The 22,651-nt window shown below is 31.0% G+C and overlaps 3 protein-coding genes and 1 non-coding gene across 4 annotated transcripts; all 4 read right to left on the bottom strand.

Annotated features, from left to right (window-relative positions):
• Positions 1-1,413: 1,413 nt before the first annotated feature.
• On the bottom strand, positions 1,414-3,928 carry LOC110653817 (uncharacterized). Its single transcript, XM_021809605.2, has 3 exons — positions 3,836-3,928; positions 2,065-3,533; positions 1,414-1,965 (listed from the first exon to the last, which is right to left on the bottom strand). Exons 2-3 carry the CDS (start codon positions 3,303-3,305, stop codon positions 1,719-1,721), a joined length of 1,488 nt encoding a protein of 495 aa, XP_021665297.2. The 5' UTR covers positions 3,306-3,533; positions 3,836-3,928; the 3' UTR covers positions 1,414-1,718.
• Positions 3,929-4,965: 1,037 nt separating this feature from the next.
• On the bottom strand, positions 4,966-5,039 carry TRNAV-CAC (transfer RNA valine (anticodon CAC)). Its single transcript has one exon. It is a non-coding gene; the product is annotated as a tRNA-Val (tRNA).
• Positions 5,040-5,935: 896 nt separating this feature from the next.
• Positions 5,936-7,661, bottom strand: LOC110653818 (nematode resistance protein-like HSPRO2). Its single transcript, XM_021809606.2, has one exon. The coding sequence runs from the start codon at positions 7,539-7,541 to the stop codon at positions 6,096-6,098; it is 1,446 nt and encodes a 481-aa protein (XP_021665298.2). The 5' UTR covers positions 7,542-7,661; the 3' UTR covers positions 5,936-6,095.
• Positions 7,662-19,584: 11,923 nt separating this feature from the next.
• Positions 19,585-22,352, bottom strand: LOC110653819 (60S acidic ribosomal protein P0). The gene is made up of 5 exons (XM_021809607.2): positions 21,872-22,352; positions 21,592-21,660; positions 20,485-20,583; positions 19,996-20,388; positions 19,585-19,890 (listed from the first exon to the last, which is right to left on the bottom strand). The coding sequence occupies exons 1-5, from the start codon at positions 22,127-22,129 to the stop codon at positions 19,744-19,746; spliced, it is 966 nt and encodes a 321-aa protein (XP_021665299.1). The 5' UTR covers positions 22,130-22,352; the 3' UTR covers positions 19,585-19,743.
• Between the last annotated feature and the right edge of the window lie 299 nt (positions 22,353-22,651).

The following is a 22,651-nucleotide window of genomic DNA, read 5'->3' on the forward strand; positions in this document are numbered from 1 at the left end:
GTTAATTAAATTAGATAAGACTTGCTTTAAAAAAAATTATGGGTTTCAGTTTTTTTGAGTAAAAAGTAGCTTCTATCGTTTTGGAAAATGCTTTAACTTACGCATCATATATCTCACATGGAATACAAAAGAGATCTTCTCCATCTTCACTGAAAAAATAGAAAATTTCGTATGCAAAGAGTTCTCCCCAATTGCAGAGGCATAGATCCACCACTACGAACATGGGAGCTTGTAAGGCTGCAATCAACCCATTCCCACTGGCAACAATCTTCAGAGTAGCTTCCTGATATATTGCCAGTGGACAAGGAAATTCCATTGCGAGCTCCAGGTCTACTGCCAAGAATCAAGTAGTGGTAGGTTCTATCACCATCTCCTGTGGCGTGCACTAGTTACCAATACACTCATCTTCATCGGATTCGGACGACTAACCAGCTGTTACATATCAGTTGACTAGAAAAGGAGACGTTTCTCATGAACTGTGTGGTAATGGCAGCCATTTAGAAGAACCATCCGAGCAATTTCAGATGAATAAAAATCATAGAATATGTATATTAGTCTAACTTCAGATTTTCTATGAGATAGCTTCCTTATTTGTTCATCTTCCTATCAGAATTAAGTAAGTTGACAGGCATTTTTGTCTGGCTATGTCAATATTTTATAATCAGTTCCCATCTACTATTCCATATATATATATTCATTTAACTCTTCCTAGAATTTAAACTCAAGGTATTACTTAATTAAAGTATTGATTACCAGTTTACATATTTTATAATCTTATTCGGTCTTTTAACTAAGATATCGAAAAATTTTTATTTAAACTTAATATTTCATAGATTTAAGACACATCACTTATTTAAGATTCATATATTTATGTATTAAATTCGTGATAGATTAAGTTCAGATAAGACAACCCTAATTTTAGTAAAATTGACTCATTTAATGATAAGATCAGAGGGCCTAGAATAAGATTTACTTATGGTATGCTTTTAGTTAGTGGAAAATTTTTGCCTAAACTCGATCTATCATTCACGCAAGACACTAATATATGAAACCCATGTATTTAACAGGTGTACCTACTATATGTCTTGAATCTATGGTGAATCAAGTCTAAATAACAAAAACCCTTAGCTACATATATATATTTTTGGAAGAAGGCTACATTCTGGTTCAAGTTTGGAATAAGATCGATCTAATTCGGATTCAAAAGGGATGAATCAATTTTCAATTATACTAAACATATTAGTCTGGTTTAGTTTCGAATCAGAATTGAATTTTATTTTATTTTATTTAAAAAAAAAATAACTAAATTGATTAAAATCAACCAAATTAGAACCAAATCAAACTAAGAATTAAACCTGACCAGAGGCCATCCCTAAGATAGGCCATCATGTTATGAACTATGAAACAATTAGATATGGAAAATAGGAAGCAATTTTCATTATGATAGTTCAAGAATAGATTTGCAGATTCATGCATATGATTTTTTGCATAACTCCTTGGTAATATCTTAACGAGCATACATAGCCAGGCTAATAAACACCAAGTAGAGAAGAAAATACAGAAGTTAAAGCTAAAATCAGGCTAAATTTTCCTGATGGGTGTGCAAATTTGCGCACACGCACATGTATATAATTTTTTTCTTTTTTTTTTTTATTAGATGGAAGGAGGAAGGAGGGGATGAGCAGCACCATATTGATATTAACCATCTCTGTTTCAAATTACATAACCTTATCATAATAATTACCAAGAGGAAAACAAGTGTCTTCTCCTCCTGTTCTCCAAAGGAAATTAGCATATTTTGAAGCATAATAATGGCTGTTGGGTGCTGCTGCCACTGCTTGCTGGTATACTTCTTCTGCAGTCCACAAATCCTTCCTTACTAGCCACAAGAAATCTGCATATTGACTGAAAGTCTCTGCGTCCGGTGGTCCTGACATTATCGCTTGCTTGAAGCACTCCTCGGCCCTGTAAAGTTCACAAGCATTTAGAAGAAAGAAATATATAATCAGAAACCCATCTGATAAGGAAGATTTGATTACAGAAAGTGAATGAAAGATAATTCACCTGTCATAGTCATGGCGAACGACGTATAGGAACTGAGCATAATTAGAGAGCAGAAGAGGGTTATTAGGATCTTCAGCTACACCCATCTGATAAAGAAGATCTGTTCTATGAAACTCCACATAATCCTCTGGTTCAATCTCCACAGATATGGATGAAACAAGATGTTTCATTGTCTCTTGATCAAGAACAGGATATCTTGATTCTTCTCGCATTATTGCAGCTTCTTCCACCAGTAAGTTCCACAACTTCATCTCTTCTTCCTCAATCATTTCTTCATATTCAGGCAATGAAGTTGATAATACGTCTTCACTAATTTGTTCTAAACTCATTCCCTGTGTAGTTAGCAACTTATCATATAATCTTCGAGATGGTGAAGTTGTCATATTTCCAATCATCGAATGCACTGTGAAATTAGCTAAAAGAAGCATCACATAGACCATGAGATTGGGAGTTCGAGAGAAGACTTGTTGAAAGAGCCATACAAAGGAAGCATTCATTTCCTTCTGAAACTTATTCACAACTGCTTGTAAATCTTCGCTGTAAAGTCTTCCCCTTATAGACAAAGCATAATTTTGAAGTTCTCGAATTATAAACACCATTGAAGAAAATGCTTTCTTCACAGAACAGTATGCAAAATCTCCTGCATCTGCAAAACCCTCTTGCCATTTTTGCTTCCTGCCTATCATTCTCAGTGACAAAGGGATTTCAACACTGTTTGCTTTGCGAACAATGCTCAACTTTACAATCTCATCTCTCTCTGGCCACTCTGGAGGTTCTGGTTTGATTCCAAGAAAATTAGGCTCAAGAAACTCAAACTTTGAGGGCAAAAACGACGTGGAAGAATCAGTTTTTTCTCTGCTCTTCTCGCCATCCTTACATGATGAATTTTTAGAAATCTCTGAAACTGCTAAAGATGCAGTATCATTATCATCGTTGTCATCTTTATCATCTGTAACATCAAACTTCATTGAGAAATCTTCAGTCTGATTCGTAAACTCTTCATTTAAAAACTCGTTAGAATCAGCACTGCAAGATCGTTTTAGACCAGGAGTTCTAAGATTACCACAAGAACCAAAAAGGGTAGATGGACGACCTAATGGATAGGCCAACGAGGGATTGTTTAGGCTACGAAATGAGGATAGAGAGTATGATCTTGGACAAACAGGTTTCCTACAAGAAGGTGGTGAATGAGGAACTAGAAGATGTAAATTTTGCAGGCTTCGAAGACCCTCTAATCCCATTTATTATAGAGGCCAAAGATGTGCTAAAACAAATACAGCAATGAACAAGATTTGATTCTTCTTTCAAGGCTAGAAGAAGAAGAAAGAAGATGCAGAAATGGAGGTATAGGTATGTTTAACAAGTCAAAAGTCTCAAGAAGCCCATGAACAAGCTTGCCTTTTTAAAGACAATCAAGAAAGAGAGAGAGGAATTCTAGAAGTTGCTCTTGCTTCTTAATTCAATCCTACCTGAAATTTTGGATAAAAGCAACCCATTAGTCAAAAAATCAAATCTCCTTTGTATGAAAATTTCTATCAACTTTCACCATTTGAAATCAATCTCACTTAACGTAACATAATAATTAAAAACTAAAACATAAAAAAAAGAAAATAAAATCTTTCTTTATCCATACCATAATTCCAAGAATTCAAAATAATGCAGAGTTCATTATGGGTTATATTTCTTGATGAACACAACAGAAAAATAAGAGAAATCAAGAACTCAATATATATATTGATTTATTAGAGGTAAAAGAAACAAATAGTTATACCAAAAAATTCATGATTCAGATGTGAACAGCAAGCAGAATGGTTCTTTTTTTGAGTTCTTTCATCCAAAGAAAAAGAAGAGAGAGACAGACACAGAGAACTGAATTATATTTGTTTCATTAATTTTTGGAAAAAAAATAGTAAACCTTTTTACTGATGTCTGTTTCGGTAGTTACAGAAGGGGAAGATTTTTAGGGGTTTTTACGTTGAATAGAGGAATACGACACGTGGCGGCAATGAAATTTTTTATTATTTTTGTGTTATGTTATTTGTGGTTTGGAGGGATGACGTGGATGCTAGAGATTGGTGAGAAGGATACGTGGAGCGAGGCGGTTGTACCGAGTCAAGTGCCCTTGGGATAGGGTCATTAACTCCGAAAAAAAGCTTCACGTGTGATCTGTACAGCTGTTTGATTGTAATTTTTCTTTGGATTTCTAATTGGGCCCAAATGGGCTTTTCTCGAGAACACAACTCCTCAATTTATTTTATATTATTTAATAATATTTTATTTAACTAAGTTCTAATGCTCATCATAAAATTTAGTTTTATTTTTTAATTTATCAGTGCTTTAATCTTTATATTCATTTGATGGTCTGTAAAATATTAATTATTTTGAAATTTGGGACTTTCTCTTCACATTCTCTGAAAATTAAACCTAATTTCTTCTTTTGAAGTATAATAAGACTTACCAATGCGTTTAACATTTATTGGTCAAGTGAGTAAATCCCCCCTCCCATTTCACGTAACCGTAGCCTTCCTTCTCTCTGACTCTCTCTCATCTCTGTCCTCCTAGACTCCTTACATTCTCTCTTCTTCTTTGTCCAGTGTCCACAAATAGACCCACCCCTCCATGCATTTCTTGTGCAGTTAGATTTTCTTGTTTTTGCTCCAAACGATAGACAGATAAATACCATATTATCTCTTGATCATTGGGCTTGCATATGAATTCTTGTGCATGTCGGTGTGTGTGTGTTTTTTTTTTTTAATTTAAAATTTACCCCTTTTCTCTTTTTGGGAATGAATGGCGCTCTTATTCTACTTCAAAACCTGTAAAGGTGGCTCTTATAAATCCATAATCAGTTCAATCTTGTAGCAGAACTTTGGGTTGATCATGCAAAAAATAAATACCTTATGTCTGAGCCCGGGTTCGAACCGGGGACCTCTAGTGTGTGAGACTAGCGTGATAACCAACTACACCACCCAGACGGTTTGTTTGCAAATACCTCCAACCTAAATAGATAGATTATTTTTCTCAGCCATATAGTTGACTATGGTCAGCATCACTGTGGTTTTCTCCTAGCCCTAGAGTTTCTGAGTTGTTGGGCCTTTGAGCTTTGTTGTTTTTGGGCTAGGATTGGCTGAAATTATTATCTTTGGCATAAAATAATAATAATAATTCTGAATGAATGAAGATTTCTACAAATGTTGTAACTTTAACCTATCATATATTTTCATCTCATTATTAATCACATATCTCTAAATATCAGCTGCAACTTGTGTGGATGTTGGCTTGTGCAATGAGGAAATCTCACAATCTTTTTCGTTTCCAGAACAAATTGCAAGACGACTCACAGATAGTAGGCATCGCTTGGAGCGAGATGGCAACCTCCTCCGCCGTGATTGTATAAAATTAATACTGATACCGCATGGGTCATTCCAAATCATGAAGGCAAGGTTTTATGGCGTCGGCACTCATCTTTTTCCCTCCCGCATTCCGGTGGATGATGCTGAAATGGAGGCTGCTATACTTTTGCTTGTCCATAGCTTTATTGATTTGGGTTTCAAGAATATTATTCTGGAAACAGACAGATTCTCAATTGGCAGTCTCTCTAGCTAATTCCAATTTGGAAATGTTCTCCTATTTGGGTACCAGAGTGCTTCAGTTGAAGTTGGCGGCCGAAAAGTTGCCCATAACTTCGCAAAGCTTGCTTTTTCCTTTCAAGATGAATTAAATATAATTTTAAAAATATTAATATATTTTCAATAATAAAATTTTAAAATAATTAAATATTTTTAATTTATTTTTAAAATAATATTAAAAAAAACACGTGAACGCGATATATATACAAAGATTTTTCCGCTAGGCTATATGCACATAAAAGTCGAGGAAATTGCTTTGTATGCATTAAAATGTTACAATAAATAAATAGATAGAAAAAATTTTACAATATCCAATATTGTTCGTACAAATAATAAAAAGAAATTTTGTCTATTTCTACAGCAGCGACTGAGTCCGTCAAAACCGAGTCTTACAAATAAGCACTACTTCTTTGAGTACTTTCTTCGATTCCGTTTCTCCAACGCACTGTGTTCATGACTCCAAAACTCGCCCAGAAACGTCTTGGCCGCATCCAAACTCGGGAAATAAGTCGGTTCCAGGAACAGCTGAGTCAGCGAGTCGCAAGTGTCTGGACTCACCAAGACCCGATTCCCTTTAGCTTCCAAGCTCCCCATAACCACAGCCAGCAACTGCTTATACCCATAGAAAAACCTCTTCAACGCTGCCTCTGTCGCCTGCAACCCTTGAAGTAAACTAATCTTCTCGAAATCCCTCTTCTCTTTGTACAGTCTCATCGCCGCCTCCTGGATTCTCGGCCCACCCTTGGGGTCCACCTCCACGCCTAGAATCTCCGGAACCTTGTGCTTCAATTCCTTACACGATTTCGTTATCTCCACCAGCGCTCTCGATCGGAAACAGAACGCCTCCGATTCGTCCAGCGATCGCATGAGCAACTGGTTTTTGAGCTTCAAGAAATCGTCTGGATCCATTAACAGATGCAAATCTTCTATTTCGGATAGAAGCTTCCAAATTCTCTCGAGCAAATAGCAATCGCCTGACGCCTTATCGAATTTCTTGCTTTCAATTCTTTCAATTACGCGTCTAACAAGCTGTTTAGCTACTTGGATCCATGACTCCAGAATCTGGTTTGTGGTGTACAGCGTTTGGTTCTCGTGGTTCTCTATGTGATCGTACGGATTCTTCTTCAGACTGTGAACGTCGCTTGGCTTGCAAACGGCGTCGTAGTCGAGGTTAGGTTTGCCGGCGAGGTTCGGCTCTCCGATACCTAGAGTGTACGGACACCGCCTCATCTCGCATTCGATGGAATAGAAGATTTTCTGCGCCATGTCCTCAGATTTCTGCCACGTGGAGAGGAGAGGGAGGAGGCTGGCCTCGCTGGTCTTGTTGACCACAGTGGTTTCAGGTGACACCTTCCATACCTCAGTGCAGCTCCCATCCCGACCCAAAATGCCTTTAGATGAGCACATATCAACAACCGGCGCTTTGCCACGTGTGTCTCCATCTTCGTCGTCTTCACACAGAATAGCAATAAGCTCGATCTGCGCAGTAGCAAGCGACTCGATCCTCCGTTTCCATTCTCTACGGTTCGCGTACGGTCTCGGGTCCAATAAAACCGTAGAAATGAGCCGAAACGTGATCTCTATAGCCTGTAAAGCCGGTTTAAAAATGGACTCGTTTTTCCAATCGGGAAACTCCTTACAAGTCCACAATTTCCTCAACTCAGGTAACCGAAGGTAGTGCTCGTAAGCCGTACAAGAAGAGTCGGAAGCAGAAACCGGCGAGATATTGGTAACCCCACGAAACGGCGTCGTTGAAGGGATCATAACATTAAGCTTGTTAGAGAGTTTAGGGGACTTGTTTGGGAGATCAGAAGAGACCATCTTAGCTTTCCAATCTAGATCAAGCATGTTTGCATGAAACGGAAACCAAACAAAAAATAAAAAAGGATAAAAATGAACGTTTAGGATTTTGAAATTTCGAAAATTGTGTTTGTGCTGTCCACAGAGACAACGGAGAAAGGAAGAGGTAGAGGAGTTATATATAGGGAGAAGGAAAGGCGTGTGGAAGGATAAGAAGGAAGGTGCATGGACAAAAGGATGAGAGAATTTTGAAATTTGAAAGTCAGTGGAAAATAGAAAATTAATTAACGCTTTGTTTGGTAATAAAAAAATTAGGGAGTGGGGGGGGAAGAGGTAAACTGTAGAAAATGGAAATATCGACAGAGAAGCTTATCTCTATCGGCTGGCAAGCGTCGTGGAAGGTGTCTTGGCGTTGGTATCGTAACATAGGTAACGGCCCACGTTGGAATCTTGTAAACGGTGGTGCAGGTGGAATTGTTCCAACTTGGACCTTGGTCTTTTCTTCCTTTTTTATGTACATTTGTCAATTAAGTCTGCTCAAGGACGCTGATTTATCTAATTCCAAGTCTTTCATTATGCTTCTACAGTTACTAGTGAACAGTGATTCTTGCGTGAAAGCAAATCTAGTTTGGATTTGGAAGGCTGTCGAGTTACCTTTAAAAGAATAACAAAAATAATAAAAAAAAAAATTATTCCATAGCAAATTGGTGCTGCTAATTACTTTTGAAGGCTGTACCATCTCCATAAATGATTCCAAAGAAAAAAAAAAAAGAGTTATTAATTTAAGCCCTTGTGTGGATAAAATGTGGTTGTAGAAATAAATAACATGATTAAATGATGATATATTTGAAATTTATTATCTCTTATCTACCATGTTGATTTCTCATTCTCATTTCCATTTGATGCAGCACTGAAGTTGAATCTTAAATTTTCTCACCCAGCTGTCATAAATGGAGCAGAGTAGCAGTCACTCGTAGCTTCTGGAAAATTACAGGTAAGTGTCGAATTTTCGGATAATAAAAATCATCTATTATTTATTTAAATTTAAGTACTAATTTACTAGAGAAGGTATAATCCTAATAAATATATGGCTAATATGGTTGAGAGGCTAAAATGGCGTAGTTTCCACCCTTCTTTTCTTGGCAATTTATTACACATGAAATTCATGGAACTCACCAATCCAAAATAATATTCTCTGCAATAGATGATAGACATGTGTCGGTTTTTATAAAAATAATATTTATTGTTGTTTGAAAACTGCCTGAACAACTGCACCCAACTGCCACTTCATTACAAACCCAAACATCAATATTAATTGCAAAAAATCTATTAAAAAAAATTCTCCTCCTAATCAAGACTCAGATTTAAAATGAAATTTAATTTTTAATAATTTATATAATTATCTAGCTTAAAATTTTAGTGACTTATCAATACATATATAAATAAAAAATATTAATAAAATATAATTTAAAAATATCACAATCATCTTAAAAAAAAAGGTAATTCATCATATACAGATAAATAGTTGGATAAGTCTAATGCTTTTCTTTTTCTTTCTTGATTTGTTCTCTTCGCATTTCCATTGTCCTTTTAATCTTTGAAACGTTGGTTTGGCTAAAGAACCTTCGCCTACGTGGACTCATTCTCCGCGTTTACCGCCACCAAGTGGAAAAGCCAAAAGAAACTCCACCGCCTACGATTGGCACACCTGTGGTCCGCCCGATTACTCTCCTAAAGCAGACTAGGCGTGGTGATTAACAACTCAGCACCGCTTTTTTCATGCCAACTAATCACATGGCCAACCACGTGAGTGTGAACACCCCTACGCTCAACACGTAGCGGGGAAGGTACTTGAGCCCGAGGGAAAATAATACGTAAAAAAATTTTAAAAAATAATGATAATGTGTGTTTTTTTTTTTAATTTTTAAAACAATTTCACGTGTTAATATTTTAATGGCCTACCATATTAATTATGAATCCTAATTAATAAAATTTGGTCATTGTATAATTTCTCAAGCCCGAGCAACGTGCGCCCACCGTGTTTACTCCCCACCTATAAAGTCTACGCGGACTCATAAGAGAAATTATACTGTACAATGGAGATTCATTAAAAAAGAAGTTTAATTGCCTTTTTTTTTTAATTTTTAAAATGGATTGAGTAAATAATTTTGAGTTTTAATTATTTATTTATTTTAAAATTAAGTATTTTTTATTTATATTAAATAAAAAAAAAGTTTTAGAGAGCAGAGGTTTCGTAGCAAGAAAGCATGTTCAGCGGCTTACGACGAGGCATTATTTCTGAAAGGCTTATAGATGAGAAATTTTAAAGGAAAGTGAGTTCCATTATTGGTTTTTGTTCTTTTTCTATTATTGAATTAATGGCAGTTATTTAATTATCATATTATTAATATAACAATTATAATATATATATTTCACGCAAATGTGAAGATTTTTTTTTTCTATTGATATCGATCTCACATAATATAAATTAAGAGAGTAAATTAAGAAAGTATGAATTTAAATATTACATTATAATTTTGATTTTATAAGATAATTAATTAAATTGTATTATATAACCTTCTGTTAAATTTTGCTTTAGTTTGATTTGATAGTGCTATAATAAATAGATATTTTTTAGAAGATGTTTAATTTAATTTATAAATTAATTAAATTTATTTATAAGTATAAAATTATAAATAAATTAGTATTCAATTTGACTTATAAATTAAAAAAATATATTTAAAATAAATTAAAAATTATAAATAATGTATCATTATTTATAACTTATTTATTTATTTTAAAATTACTCTTTAACTAATTAAAAGTTAATATTATCCTAATAATTATTAAAAACATCAATACTGTTCTTATCTTGATGACCATAACACTCAATGATATGTATTGTTTGATTATTTTGACAAATTAAGTTCCTTTTAAATACATTTTAATCAAATATTTAAATAATTTAAAAATTAATTTTAAAAAATTTTATCAAATAATTAGTTACTTATAATAAATATCTCACTCAATAGATAAATTTGATAGATATGCTTTTTTTTATTTTATAAGGGAATTTTTTTTATAGAGAACACATATAATTTTTATAGAGATAGCATATAACTTTTAATAAAATAATAATAATTTTACCAAGAAATGCTAAGTTATATATCATTTAGATACATTCTTTATAAGCGATGTAGGATCTTAAAACATCAACTTTAAATTTTAGGATCTTAAAACATCAACTTTAAATTTCAAGACGTTCGAAAGATAGCACGCGACACTACATCACACAAGCATAATTTTACATCACACAAACATAATTTTAGCTTTTTTAAATAGAGAACACACATAATTATTAAAGAATATTGTATTTTTTTTTTAATTACAACAATTATAATAGAAAGCTCTATTAAAAAAAAAGATGCTAACATATTGAAATAATTTAGAATTCTAAGAAATTTTATCTCATTTTATAAGGTTAAATTATATTAATATTATTAATTGTAAATATTATATGAGTAACTATTTTATTGATTGAACAATATTTTTATTTTAAAAACGTTATCATAAACATCAAATGCCATTAATAATTATTTTTAACATTAAATATTTAATGATGTTGAAATTAATATTTTAGATTTCACAATAAAAAATAAAAATTTGAGAAATGATGTCTTCGTTCAAGTGAAATATGTATTCACTATTTGCGGACAGATCAAATTAAATATTTTATTAATACGATCATATTTTTTAAATTAAAATGATTATTATTATTTATATAAACAATTTATATATATTAAACTTATAAAAAAAATTATAGTAATACAATAATTTATATTTAATTTTTAATTAATGAAATATCTTTTTACGTTTTAAAAAATAGGATACTACATGTCTTAAAAAAAATTTCCTATAAACTTGTGATTTAAAAATAAGAAAAATGAAATTTTAGATTCGAAAAATATAATTCAATTTATATATTTATTTAGTAGAAATAAAAATTATAATATTAAATAGAATTTATTATAATTTTAAATAATATATTAATTATTAATTAAATATTTTTGTGTAAAGAGGGAGTATGGGGATTTCGTGTTTCCAACTCCTCCAATAATCTCTTTATTGCTTCAAAGGCTCCTCGCCTTCACATCAACTCTTTATCACGCTTTTTCTTTTGGCTTATTCTGTTTTACATGATTTCTTTTCTTTTCCTTTATTAAATTAATAAATGCTGTTTTTTTTTTAAAAAAGCCAAATTGATAATATTCCTTCACAATATTCAAATCTCATTTGTTGTTAATTAAAATTTAGGACCACTTAAATTTATGATTTCAGCTCTCTATAAAATTGTATAATTGACTCAACTCAACTAAATATTTATTCTAAAAATTTTGGACCGATTATATGAGTTCTCTTTCTTCACTCTAAATGATTTTAGGTTAAATTCTAAAATATGTGCAATATTTCTAAGTTATGTTGTACTATTATCCTCCAAGTTAGTTTAGGTCTACCCCTTCTTTTCTCTCCATCTTCTAACCTAATGTGCTCTACTTGTCTAACTAGAATTTCCGTATGTTTATGCTTCATATGACCAAACCACCTCAATTTCTCTTCTCTCAACTTATCCTCAATTGGCACTACTCCTACATTTTCTCTAATACTCTCGTTACAGATTTTATCTAGTCTAGTATGACCACTCATCTACCTTAACATTCTCATATTCGCAACTCTTATTTTAGATACATATGACTTTTTCAGTATCCAATACTTACTACCATATAATATGGTCGGTCGTATGACTGTACGGTAAAATTTTTGGGATAATTGAATTCGTATTAAATTAAAAATATAAATTTATTGTCAAATGACGATTATGTAATCGCGTTTGAGTGGGAAGTGTAAGGATTATAACTTCCATACCAAGAAAGTCAAAATATAAAAGGATAAATATAAGTTTTTAAATTGCAATACTGATTTAGCTAATTATTTTGATGTGTAAAATAATCTAATAACTTATATAAGTTTAAATTAAAATAAATTAAATTGTAATTTCATTAATATTCTCTTCAAATTTAACATTTATTAAGTTTTAATAATTCCCACTAAAAATATAAAGCTAGACGTCTTTGATATTATCACTTAACTCATAATTAAATAATTTTAAAAAATTAATTTTTATCAAATATATGATTAGTCCATTTATACACTCATTTTTATTTAAAAAATTTTTTTATTAAATTTTAACCATTAAAACTTATATTTAAGATAATTAAGCAATCATAACAATTTAATTAACATTTTTATCTAGTCATTATTGACTTTAATTCCCACTAAAAAATAATACCCATCTTCATATTTGATTAGTTTCCTTAATTATTGAGAAACCAAAGAGCAAGAACTTATCAAGTAGCACAATGGTTTCCCTCTGCCCCACTCAATGGAGAATCCTGTGGATTCCTTTCTTGCTTTATCGCACCACGGCGAGGACACAAAAAGAAAGCTAAACTTGGCTTTGCTTGGAGTAAAGAATTTTTGTTGTCAGAATTGCCTGACCACTCTTGCGTCATTACTTTTAAACCCTTACTAAATTATGAAAATCAGCTAATGCTTATTATAGTAGTTGGTATTTATAAATTAATTTAAATTTATAAATATTTAAAATTTTAAGTAAATTATATTTTTTTAAAATATTTTTCTTATTTGAACTTAATTTATCATGAATTTAAAATATAAAATATATAATGGGACTCACTTTTTAAATAAATTAATTTAAATTTATAAATATTTAAAATTTTAAGTAAATTATATTTTTTTAAAATATTTTTCTTATTTGGACTTAATTTATCATAAATTTAAAATATAAAATATATAATGGGACTCACTTTTTAAATAGATGAGTCTCACATATTTATTCATTGAGTTTATGATGAAGTAAGTCTAGAGAAAAATTCTCTTTATTAAAATACTTATAAATAATTGATAAATAGTTGACATATTTAATTAAAAAAACTTATAATTAAGTATATTTATAGTTAAAATTGTTAAAAAGATATTAAATGAAATAAATAGTAAAGTTTTAAAATTAAATAAGAATAATATAAAAATATATTTGAAAAAATTAGTTTATAAGTATAGTGTTTATATATACAAAATAAAAAGTTGATTTTTTTTTTTAATTTATAAACTCAAAAAATACTATAAATAAATGGATACTTATAAATTAAGACAAAGTCTTGAAATAGAAATATAAATCAAAATCTTCAAGTCTTTATACCCCACAATAAAATTAAAAAAAAATTATAAAGAAAAACAGGTAAAAGGGAGATATAATAATTAATAAGATTAGTCTGCCTCTCTTTGTCCTTACATGATCCTACAATGGATAGACATTACATGAGAGGGATGAGACCATTTGCCTCCTTATTGCAAGTCAATAAGTCATGAGTTGTTTATCAAACCATGGGATTTACAAGACATGGGAAACCAGTTTTTTTCAAACGCAAGAATGGAGGCTCCATGCTTTTATTTGTTTCTTGTGCTTTGATGCTTATCTTTTCCATTAATTGTATCATGTTTATCTTTAATTTTAGTGCTTTTTAGATTAGATTTTATTTTGTTTAATATTTCCTTTTTATTTGGTTGGTATAACTATTGTGTTAATGAATTTGGAGTTGTTAATTTTTAATTTTTTTATTTAAATAATAGCACAATTATTTAAATTGTTAAATTTTAATTTAAATAATTTGAATTAAAACATATGAACCATATAATTTTCTAATTATTAGAATAAACTATTAATAGAAGCCACAAAAAATGAATGGTCCAAATTTCTTTAACTTGTTTTATATAAAAAGGAGGAGATAATAAAATTTGAACCTCTGTCAAAGTTATCGAGAAAATGAATCGGGTTTAATTTTATTCTAAAAGTTAGCTCAAATCTTATATATATTGCTCAAATACCTTATTTCAAACTAACATACCTTTTTATATCTGACATAAATATTTAAAATATAAAATTTAGAGGTAAACATAACTATGGATACCCCAATATTAAAATAGAGTATGCTCTAATAATATATTGCAAAGTGAGAAATAATTTCATTAAAGAGAAAAATAATTAATAAAAAGCTAGCATAGAATTATTTGACACAATCAATTAGATTGAAAAAAAGAAATAATTAATTATTATTGAGACTATTTGGTATCACAATTAATAATTTTTGGATGAAAATTAACAATTTGCACTTTTAGTATTATTAATTGAAAAAAAAATAAAAGAATATAAATCATAGACAATAATCTTTGATTCTTGGTTGAGTTATTGCATACCTCTACTTTTGCCAAGTACAATGTGAAATAGAGAAATTATTGATGGGTACAAGCATTTCAGAATCAGCATGCTAGTAAAGTGTGTGGCATCTTAATCTGCTGCAAAGATTGCACCATTTAGCTATTGGGATAAATGGGATAACACCAGAAATTAAACAGTCTGCACCATTAGTTCACCATCACCTTATATGGATAACAAACCTCAGTTAGGGATGAGTCCAAATCCCCTAAGAGGTATAGCCCGATTGATTTTTTCCGCACCTTAAAGGTGGAGAAATTGAGAAGAATTTTAATTTCAGTCTCTTTTAAAAATTATTTTCTTTTATAATGAGAAAGAAGAATGCATACCTTCCATTGTATAGTCTATTAATTATTTCTCTTTTCATCATAAAAATAAATTATCTTAAAATAGATAGTTGAATAAACTCTAACTCAAAATCTCTCTATTCTCTATAATTTAAAACCAATGAAACTATTCCTGATTGGCTTCAAATGTTGAAGTTTTGCAAGCACATAAGGACTTTCCTTAGATTATAATATGTCTTGATAAATAAGTGAATTATTATATGAAATGTCAAGATTTATTTTGGTTTTTTTTTTATAGATAAATGAGTTTTCTCATAATTAGGAGAATCAAATTAAGATTCTGCACATCTGATAATAATAAATCTAGGTGGATACAAAGACCTAACTCGATTGCAACCTTTGATTATCTATTTCAACCATTGTATAGTACCCTCAAGGCCTAACAATTTTGGTGGGATTTAACCCATCTTTGTCATTATCTCTTGGCTGCACAAGTCAATGGCCTCTTAACAGGAAAACTGTCACATGAATTGCAGACAAATGGGTTTAAGACACAAGCATCCTTCTTTGTTGTTGTTTTGGACTCCCAAGGGAACCCTAATAAGCCATTATGAGAGTGAGACTACTGTTTTTGATGCAATTATGAGGGCAGTGATGTGCTGCCTTGTGCACCACTTGATATAAGGAGAATGGGTCTAAAATTATCTTATTTTATCCAAGTGGGATATATGGATGATGATGATCAAAAGTTGAAAAGAACAAAAAATTGTAGACATGAAAACAATTATTGTTGGAAGATAGATGCTCTAGGATGATGTTCATGAAGATAAATGAACAAGTGGGATTATCTTAGCCATTCATGAATATATATATATATATATATATATATATATAAAATTATATCCACACAAAATTAAAACACAAAATTTAACGTGATTCGGCGTAAATCTATTCCATCAACAAATTCACTATTAAGGAAAAATAATTATAATCATTAATTATTTTTTTCACCATCAAAATTACTCAAACAAAACTCACGGAATTCAACACACCTATCCATTTTGCGGGCTCTCAGCAATATATTTCATATAATGACCAACCAACTATTTATACATATAGGCCACTAAAATTTAGTCATTTTAAAACTCTAATTATTAAATTTCATAATTTAAATTCTATTAAATTTCATAAATTGATATACTTCTTAAATTAATTATACTTTCTAATTTCAATTAGACTTAAACTCTAATATATATATATATATATATAATGGAATTTTTTTATTACACTTTGAATAATACTTTAAATAAACAAGTGATTATCATCTTCTATGAGTACAAAATATTTAGAGATACATATTATTTGTTCATTGATGAAATATAAAATATTTTTAATAAGTGACAATCATTCATTTGTTTTATATGCTTATAAGTTACATACATAATTCCAAAAAATTTATATATGTAAATTAAATAATATTTACATTTTTTATAATTTATATATTTTTTAAATTACACGTTGAATTTATATAAAAATTTAAGTTTGTGATAAAAATTTTAAAAAATATTTTATATTCTTAACACACTTTTACATTCAAATATCTTGAAGTTTAATATATATAAACTTATCTCATTTCATACTAAATTTTTTAATTAATAAATAGAGAAAAAACTTTTATTTTATTATTTATTTTGAAATAAATTAAATTGCATGCTAAGAAGCCAACATTAGATAAATAACAAACAAGAAAAGCATGAAGCACACACACAAAAAAAAAAGTACTTAATTTATATGTCAAATATATAATATTGTTACTATTTGATATATACTATTTTTTTTTATTTAAATACAGTCTATCATAAACTCAAAATATAAAATATATGATGAAACTCATATATTAAATATATAAATCTGACATATTTATATCTTAAATTTTTAATAAATTGAGTCTAGACAAAAATTTTTTGTGACTCTACATGAATAAGAAGTGAAATATAAGATTGAATCATAATAAAGGATAAGGAAACATTAATTAATAACTTAGAAAAGTCTTGGACTAACATATCATGGCAAATGTCAATAAGAATACTTAGATTGATTGATTTTCCTTCACCTTTAAAATATAGAGAGTGATGGGGTTTTGAATTCGAGTCATGAACAAGAAATCAAACAAAGAACAAGAAATCTTATCCCGAGCTGGATTCTTTTATCTGTTTGATCATTTCAACCTACAGAAACTCATGAACTTAATTATTGTTAAGACCAACTAATCCCTTGATATTTTTATCAGAATTAGAGTTGGCAAATTTTATTTAAACTATAGCTTTTATTCTAACTCTTTTAACTCAAGACAATTTATAATTCATTTCAATTTAATAAAATATATAATTAATAATTTAAATATAAATGACCCATAAAATTAAAAATTTAAATAAGGATCAATTTGATAACTCATACAACTAAAGTTAAATTTACTTGAATTGATTCAATAAATTTAAATTTTAATTCCACCGATTGAAATTTTAATTTAACAAATAAATAAATTTTATTTATTAAAATTTAATATTATATTCCGAAGATGACATCTAATTCGAAGAATTAATTTAAAATTCTTTTTTATAATATAATTTAATAAATAATTGAAATCAACATAAAAATTAAATTAATTTAATTTTTTTAAAACAAATTAACTAGGATTTCATTAATCAAATTCAAATTAATACAAATAGTACAAGAGGAAGGACAAGAATTCTCTCTTGAAGACTAAATAAAAAAACAAACAAATTACCCATTAATTGAGTTTCGAATTTCTTAATTGTAAGATAAGCTAATAACATTTTAATCAATAATGGGAATTGTGAATTAATAACGAACACTATATGACTTTTAAACCCTTAATTAGTATAAATATTGATTTAAGCTAATTAAAAATTTTTGTGGGATAGCTCCAAGATTGAAATCTTTGTAAGATAAAAGTTGAAGATCATTTGCCACCACCAAATCAAAACAAATTGTAGAGAGAAATGGGAATTGTGGGTATTGTTAAACTGAAAATTTACTATTAGGTGTTGGACGTAATGATAAGACTTATTGTGTAGAAGAACTCAAGTTCGATGGAGAACTTAAGTTCGATGCTTGAAAAGGCATTGTTAGAAGAAACTATCACATACTCCAAAGGAATAAGTATTCTTTATGCCATAAAAATGACATAAAAGATATCTGATATTAAAAAAATATATATATTTTTTAATTTTAATTGTTTTGTTATTGAAAGGTCAATGCGCATGTCTTAGAAGAAAGAAAAAAACTAAATTTTAAAGCAATGATATATGACCGACCAGCCAGCCTCCTTCCTTATTATTGTTGGTGGATTGCATTTCGTGCCACTTATTTGACCATTTGCCTACATTTTTTAAAATAATATTATTTTAAATGTTGTTAAACAATAACTAAAAAATTATTTAAATTAAAATATGTTAATTTAATTTTAATTTTTTAAATATATATTTTAAAAAATATTTTTTTCAATACTTGATACATTTGAAGTCCTAAATGAAATGGCTGAGTAAAGCCTTGCAGGGGCAGGTCAAGGCCGCCTCTATAATATTATTTGTACACAACTCTTGCAAAATCTTATTTAATTAACCCATAATTAGTTTTTTCCTATTGCTTCATCTAATGTAATCCGTGACTTTGTATTAATATTTTATTATTTTAATGCCCTACAAATGTTTAAAAAAGAATAGAAGTTCAAAATTTTATTTTTTCCATACTAAGAACAGACAGTACTTATGCCAAAGTATTTAATATTTAAATTGCCATTCTCCTTTCATAAATCCTCTCGTGGATGGCTTCAAAGATCTAAATCACAGTTTTAAGATTGACCTCGCCGGCCGAACCACACTTGGAGTTTGTTTGATTAGAATCACTGATTGATGTTTTCGATCTTGTTTTAATTCAATCCTATAAAAAGAGACCCACCCTTAATCTCGATTTAATCCAATGACCTACCTCCAATTCCCTTGATGGCAGTGCCGATTCACGTACTAAGGAACAATAGCTGTTCATGACCAGAACAGAGCCCATATCCACAATACCCAATTTATCTTCTAGATAAATTTTTTCAGCCCAAAGATCATTTCATTCCTCAAGCTATAAGATGGTTGAAATTTCACCGTTGCTCTATAATTAGAAGATTAAGCTTTCCACGGACATGAAATTAAGCAACCATGCGAGTTAATGTCCATAAATCATGCGTTAAGCTAGCATTGGGCTTAAGGATGTCCTTGATACAAGGTTAAAATTGAGGATTAAGTTTTCTAAAGAGAGTAATTGTAACTTAGCCCCTAAATTCAACCTTGAGAAACTAAGGGGCTAAGTTAACAATTAACCATCTCCTATGGGAGAAAGGCATACCAAAATAGTTTGCCATCAACAATGAACAAGATATGGATTCAATCCAATCAAACATGAGCATAATTGCAAAGAGATGGGTAACATCCTATCAATGTATGTGAAACTTGCTAAATAACACAAAAATAATTGTCCAAAATAACATTAAATCGCCAAAATTATACTAGAAACAGTTCTATAGTAGCAACCTACATGAAACTTAATCAAACAGGCTGAAACCCATGTCGTCATCAGACTCCTCAGCTGGTTCTTCCTTCTTTTCCTCTTCCTTAGTAGCAGCAGCTGGAGCACCACCAGCATCAGCAGCTGCAACTGGAACAACAGCAACAGCGAACTTGCTAGGATCCTGCAATCACACCGATATAAAATCCCATTTACAAAAAAATGACAATCCAAAATAGATTCAAGCTAAAGATGCAACCTAGCTCTGCTGAGTTATGCACAAACCCACCTTCAAGTACTCCTTCACTTTCTCTGCCTGCGGGAAGGAATACTCAGTTGCAACTGCAACTGCTAGGACGTTCTTGTAGGCATTGATGAACATATGTGGTGCAGCTGCCAGAGTTGGGTATGAGATGGCCAATGCCAATGAAGTGACCATGGAGACACCAGTAGCAAACTTCTCAACAAGATCATCTTCTGTCAGATCAAGCACCTCTGGGCTGAAGACAGAACCATTGTCATAAACAGACAGAACAATAAGGCCATAAGAGAATGGCCTTATGCCAAGCTTGGCCAGCAGAGCAGCCTCAGAAGAGCCGACCTTTTCCCCCTTCTTAATAAGCTCCACAGGGGTAATAATTTCCACAGTACCCTTGTTAATCTTGGTGGGAATATTCAGCACCTAAATTAAAAAAAAAAAAAACCGTTAGACTTGATTAAAACAGTAGCAACAAATAGCCAGTACAATTAGCATCATCATATAATTCAGATAATAGACCTGGAAGAAAGAGGTCTGGGACGGGTCGAGCCCAGTATTGCCAGGTGGGACAACGACGTCAATTGGGGCAACTAAACCAACACGAGCAGGAGCTCCAACCTGATCATTCATAACAGAAAACACAATGGAAATTTCAGTTGAAAAAGAAAACGCCTTAAATAGCACAAGTGACAAACACATAGCCATATAATGTGTAATCATACCAGAACAAGGCATATATGTCAACCTAATGTGATTCTCTATCCACAGTAAAATCAAAAGATGGAAAGTTGATATTGGCAACAGTTACTATAAACAAACCGTGGATGAGAAGAGTAATACCTATTCAAAGTACTGGTAGTTGTCTTCTCAAGCCACCAAAACTTAAAGAAACTAACACATTTTCACTAACTCTCGTTCTATTGGTGAATCAAAAGAAGGAATTAAAGGGAACATTTGAACAAGTACGTGTACACATTAACTTAAGTGAATATCATATAGATATAAATAAACCAGACACTTGGCAATGCCATTTAATTACGATATCATGTTACACAAGCAAACGATATCAGCCTTTAACAGCAATTGGGATAATCCATCATCTGTAATTCAATCTAAACATTCCCTATGAAACTTTCTACTAACTTTGAGCTAAAAATTTCAGCAGATAGTCTTCAATCTTGATTTGACGAGAAGATTCTAAATGCAGTATTTTGATTAAAACAAAAAAAAATTAACTCTCCATTAAATGACCCATTGAAGCATAAACAAACAACTTTCAGACAAAATATGCTTTCCCAAAAGTTTCAGACAACGTTACTGCTACACCTGGTCCATAAATGCCACATATGACATAACAGCAAGAATGCATTTCAAAACTTTATAATGTTCTGATTGACTGCCTAGTAAATATGCTAATATTGTCAACAACAAGAACTAAATTTAAGAAAGATTCTAAATTCAAAATTATCCACGGTTCCCAAAGTCGATTTATGCTATTACATAAAATTATTGAGATTTACAATATCAGCAGAATTACTACTGAAGACAATCAAGAAAAATCAACATTCCGACAGCAATAAAATGTCATATGAAGAGAATCAATCAAAAAGAGATCAGTTGCTCCACCTTGTACTTGGCAACCTCTTCGCTCACTTCCTTGAGATCACCTTTGGTGAAAATCAGTCCCACGTTACCCTGATTAAGAAAAAAAAATAACGAAATAAAAAAGCAAGCACTACCAAAATCTTATCGAATTCCTAATTTTTGAGGCGGGTAAGATATCCAAAAACTACATTCTCTGCAACTAGATGCTACCCTAAAAATCCAATCTCAGCAGTATAAGATCAAACAAAACAATCCCGGAAAGCAGAAAACCAAAATGATTAGAATCTAGAGCAATATATACCTGAAGGAGGGGGATGAGGTTAAGGAAAGCGTTGTTGCCAGTCTTCTCAGAATGGACTCTAATGGTCCTCTTCATCATGGTATTCTTTCCCATGAGAACCACAGAGTCACCTCTAAGACCCGTCCTAATGTTCTGGAGCTGGTTCGACCCAACATTATCTGCCGCCACAATCAAGATCTGGCTGTACTCGTCGAGCAACTGGCAGAGCTTAGCATCGTAAGCAATCTTCTTATCAGCTTTGGATGGTTTTCCAGACATTTTATCCTGATTTTGCAAGAACAAAAACACAGAAGATTCTAACTAGGACGAGAGTATGATCCAATAAAACTATAGGGCCAAGACGAAGCTACGGCTTGGTCAAGGCGGACAGCAAGACAGCGCCGTCACTTTAACCTCCGCGTGCAGTGCTACTGAGGAAAAAGAAAAAGGAAGAAAATGAAGGTTTTGTAGAGTTGCATTAGGGTTTCAGTTCGATTATATAGTCGGGCGGCTGGTGTTTGATGTTTAGGTAAGAATCGGATCTTATGACTGTGGGGTCCTTGGGGATTGCTGGGCTGGGCCTTCTAGGTTGGGTTAGTTCTAATGGGCTCTCCAAAAGGTTAAAGCATTTATTGAAAAAATGGATATTTTTTCCCAAGCAAATTATCCTGACAGGCCCAAATTCAAGTCACCATATTCTAATCTTCCTACTAAAAAAAAAATTTTTGTGTAACTTATCATATTTGCATAATTTCAATTATTAAATTAAACATATAAAAAATTAAAAAAATTAATAATTAA

Source organism: Hevea brasiliensis, chromosome 14 (genome assembly GCF_030052815.1).
Source record: "Hevea brasiliensis isolate MT/VB/25A 57/8 chromosome 14, ASM3005281v1, whole genome shotgun sequence".
In the NCBI taxonomy this organism is placed as follows: Eukaryota; Viridiplantae; Streptophyta; class Magnoliopsida; order Malpighiales; family Euphorbiaceae; genus Hevea; species Hevea brasiliensis.

What these genes read in the sequence shown, in the direction of transcription:
- LOC110653817 (XM_021809605.2), bottom strand. Translation starts at nt 3,305, where the DNA reads ATGGGATTAGAGGGTCTTCGAAGCCTGCAAAATTTACATCTTCTAGTT. An exon ending in GTTCGCCATGACTATGACAG is followed by an intron (nt 1,966 to 2,064) that starts GTGAATTATCTT and finishes TGAACTTTACAG; the next exon opens with GGCCGAGGAGTGCTTCAAGC.
- LOC110653818 (XM_021809606.2), bottom strand. Translation starts at nt 7,541, where the DNA reads ATGCTTGATCTAGATTGGAAAGCTAAGATGGTCTCTTCTGATCTCCCA.
- LOC110653819 (XM_021809607.2), bottom strand. Translation starts at nt 22,129, where the DNA reads ATGTCTGGAAAACCATCCAAAGCTGATAAGAAGATTGCTTACGATGCT. An exon ending in CCCAGACCTCTTTCTTCCAG is followed by an intron (nt 20,389 to 20,484) that starts GTCTATTATCTG and finishes TTTTTAATTTAG; the next exon opens with GTGCTGAATATTCCCACCAA. An exon ending in AAGTGAAGGAGTACTTGAAG is followed by an intron (nt 19,891 to 19,995) that starts GTGGGTTTGTGC and finishes GTGTGATTGCAG; the next exon opens with GATCCTAGCAAGTTCGCTGT.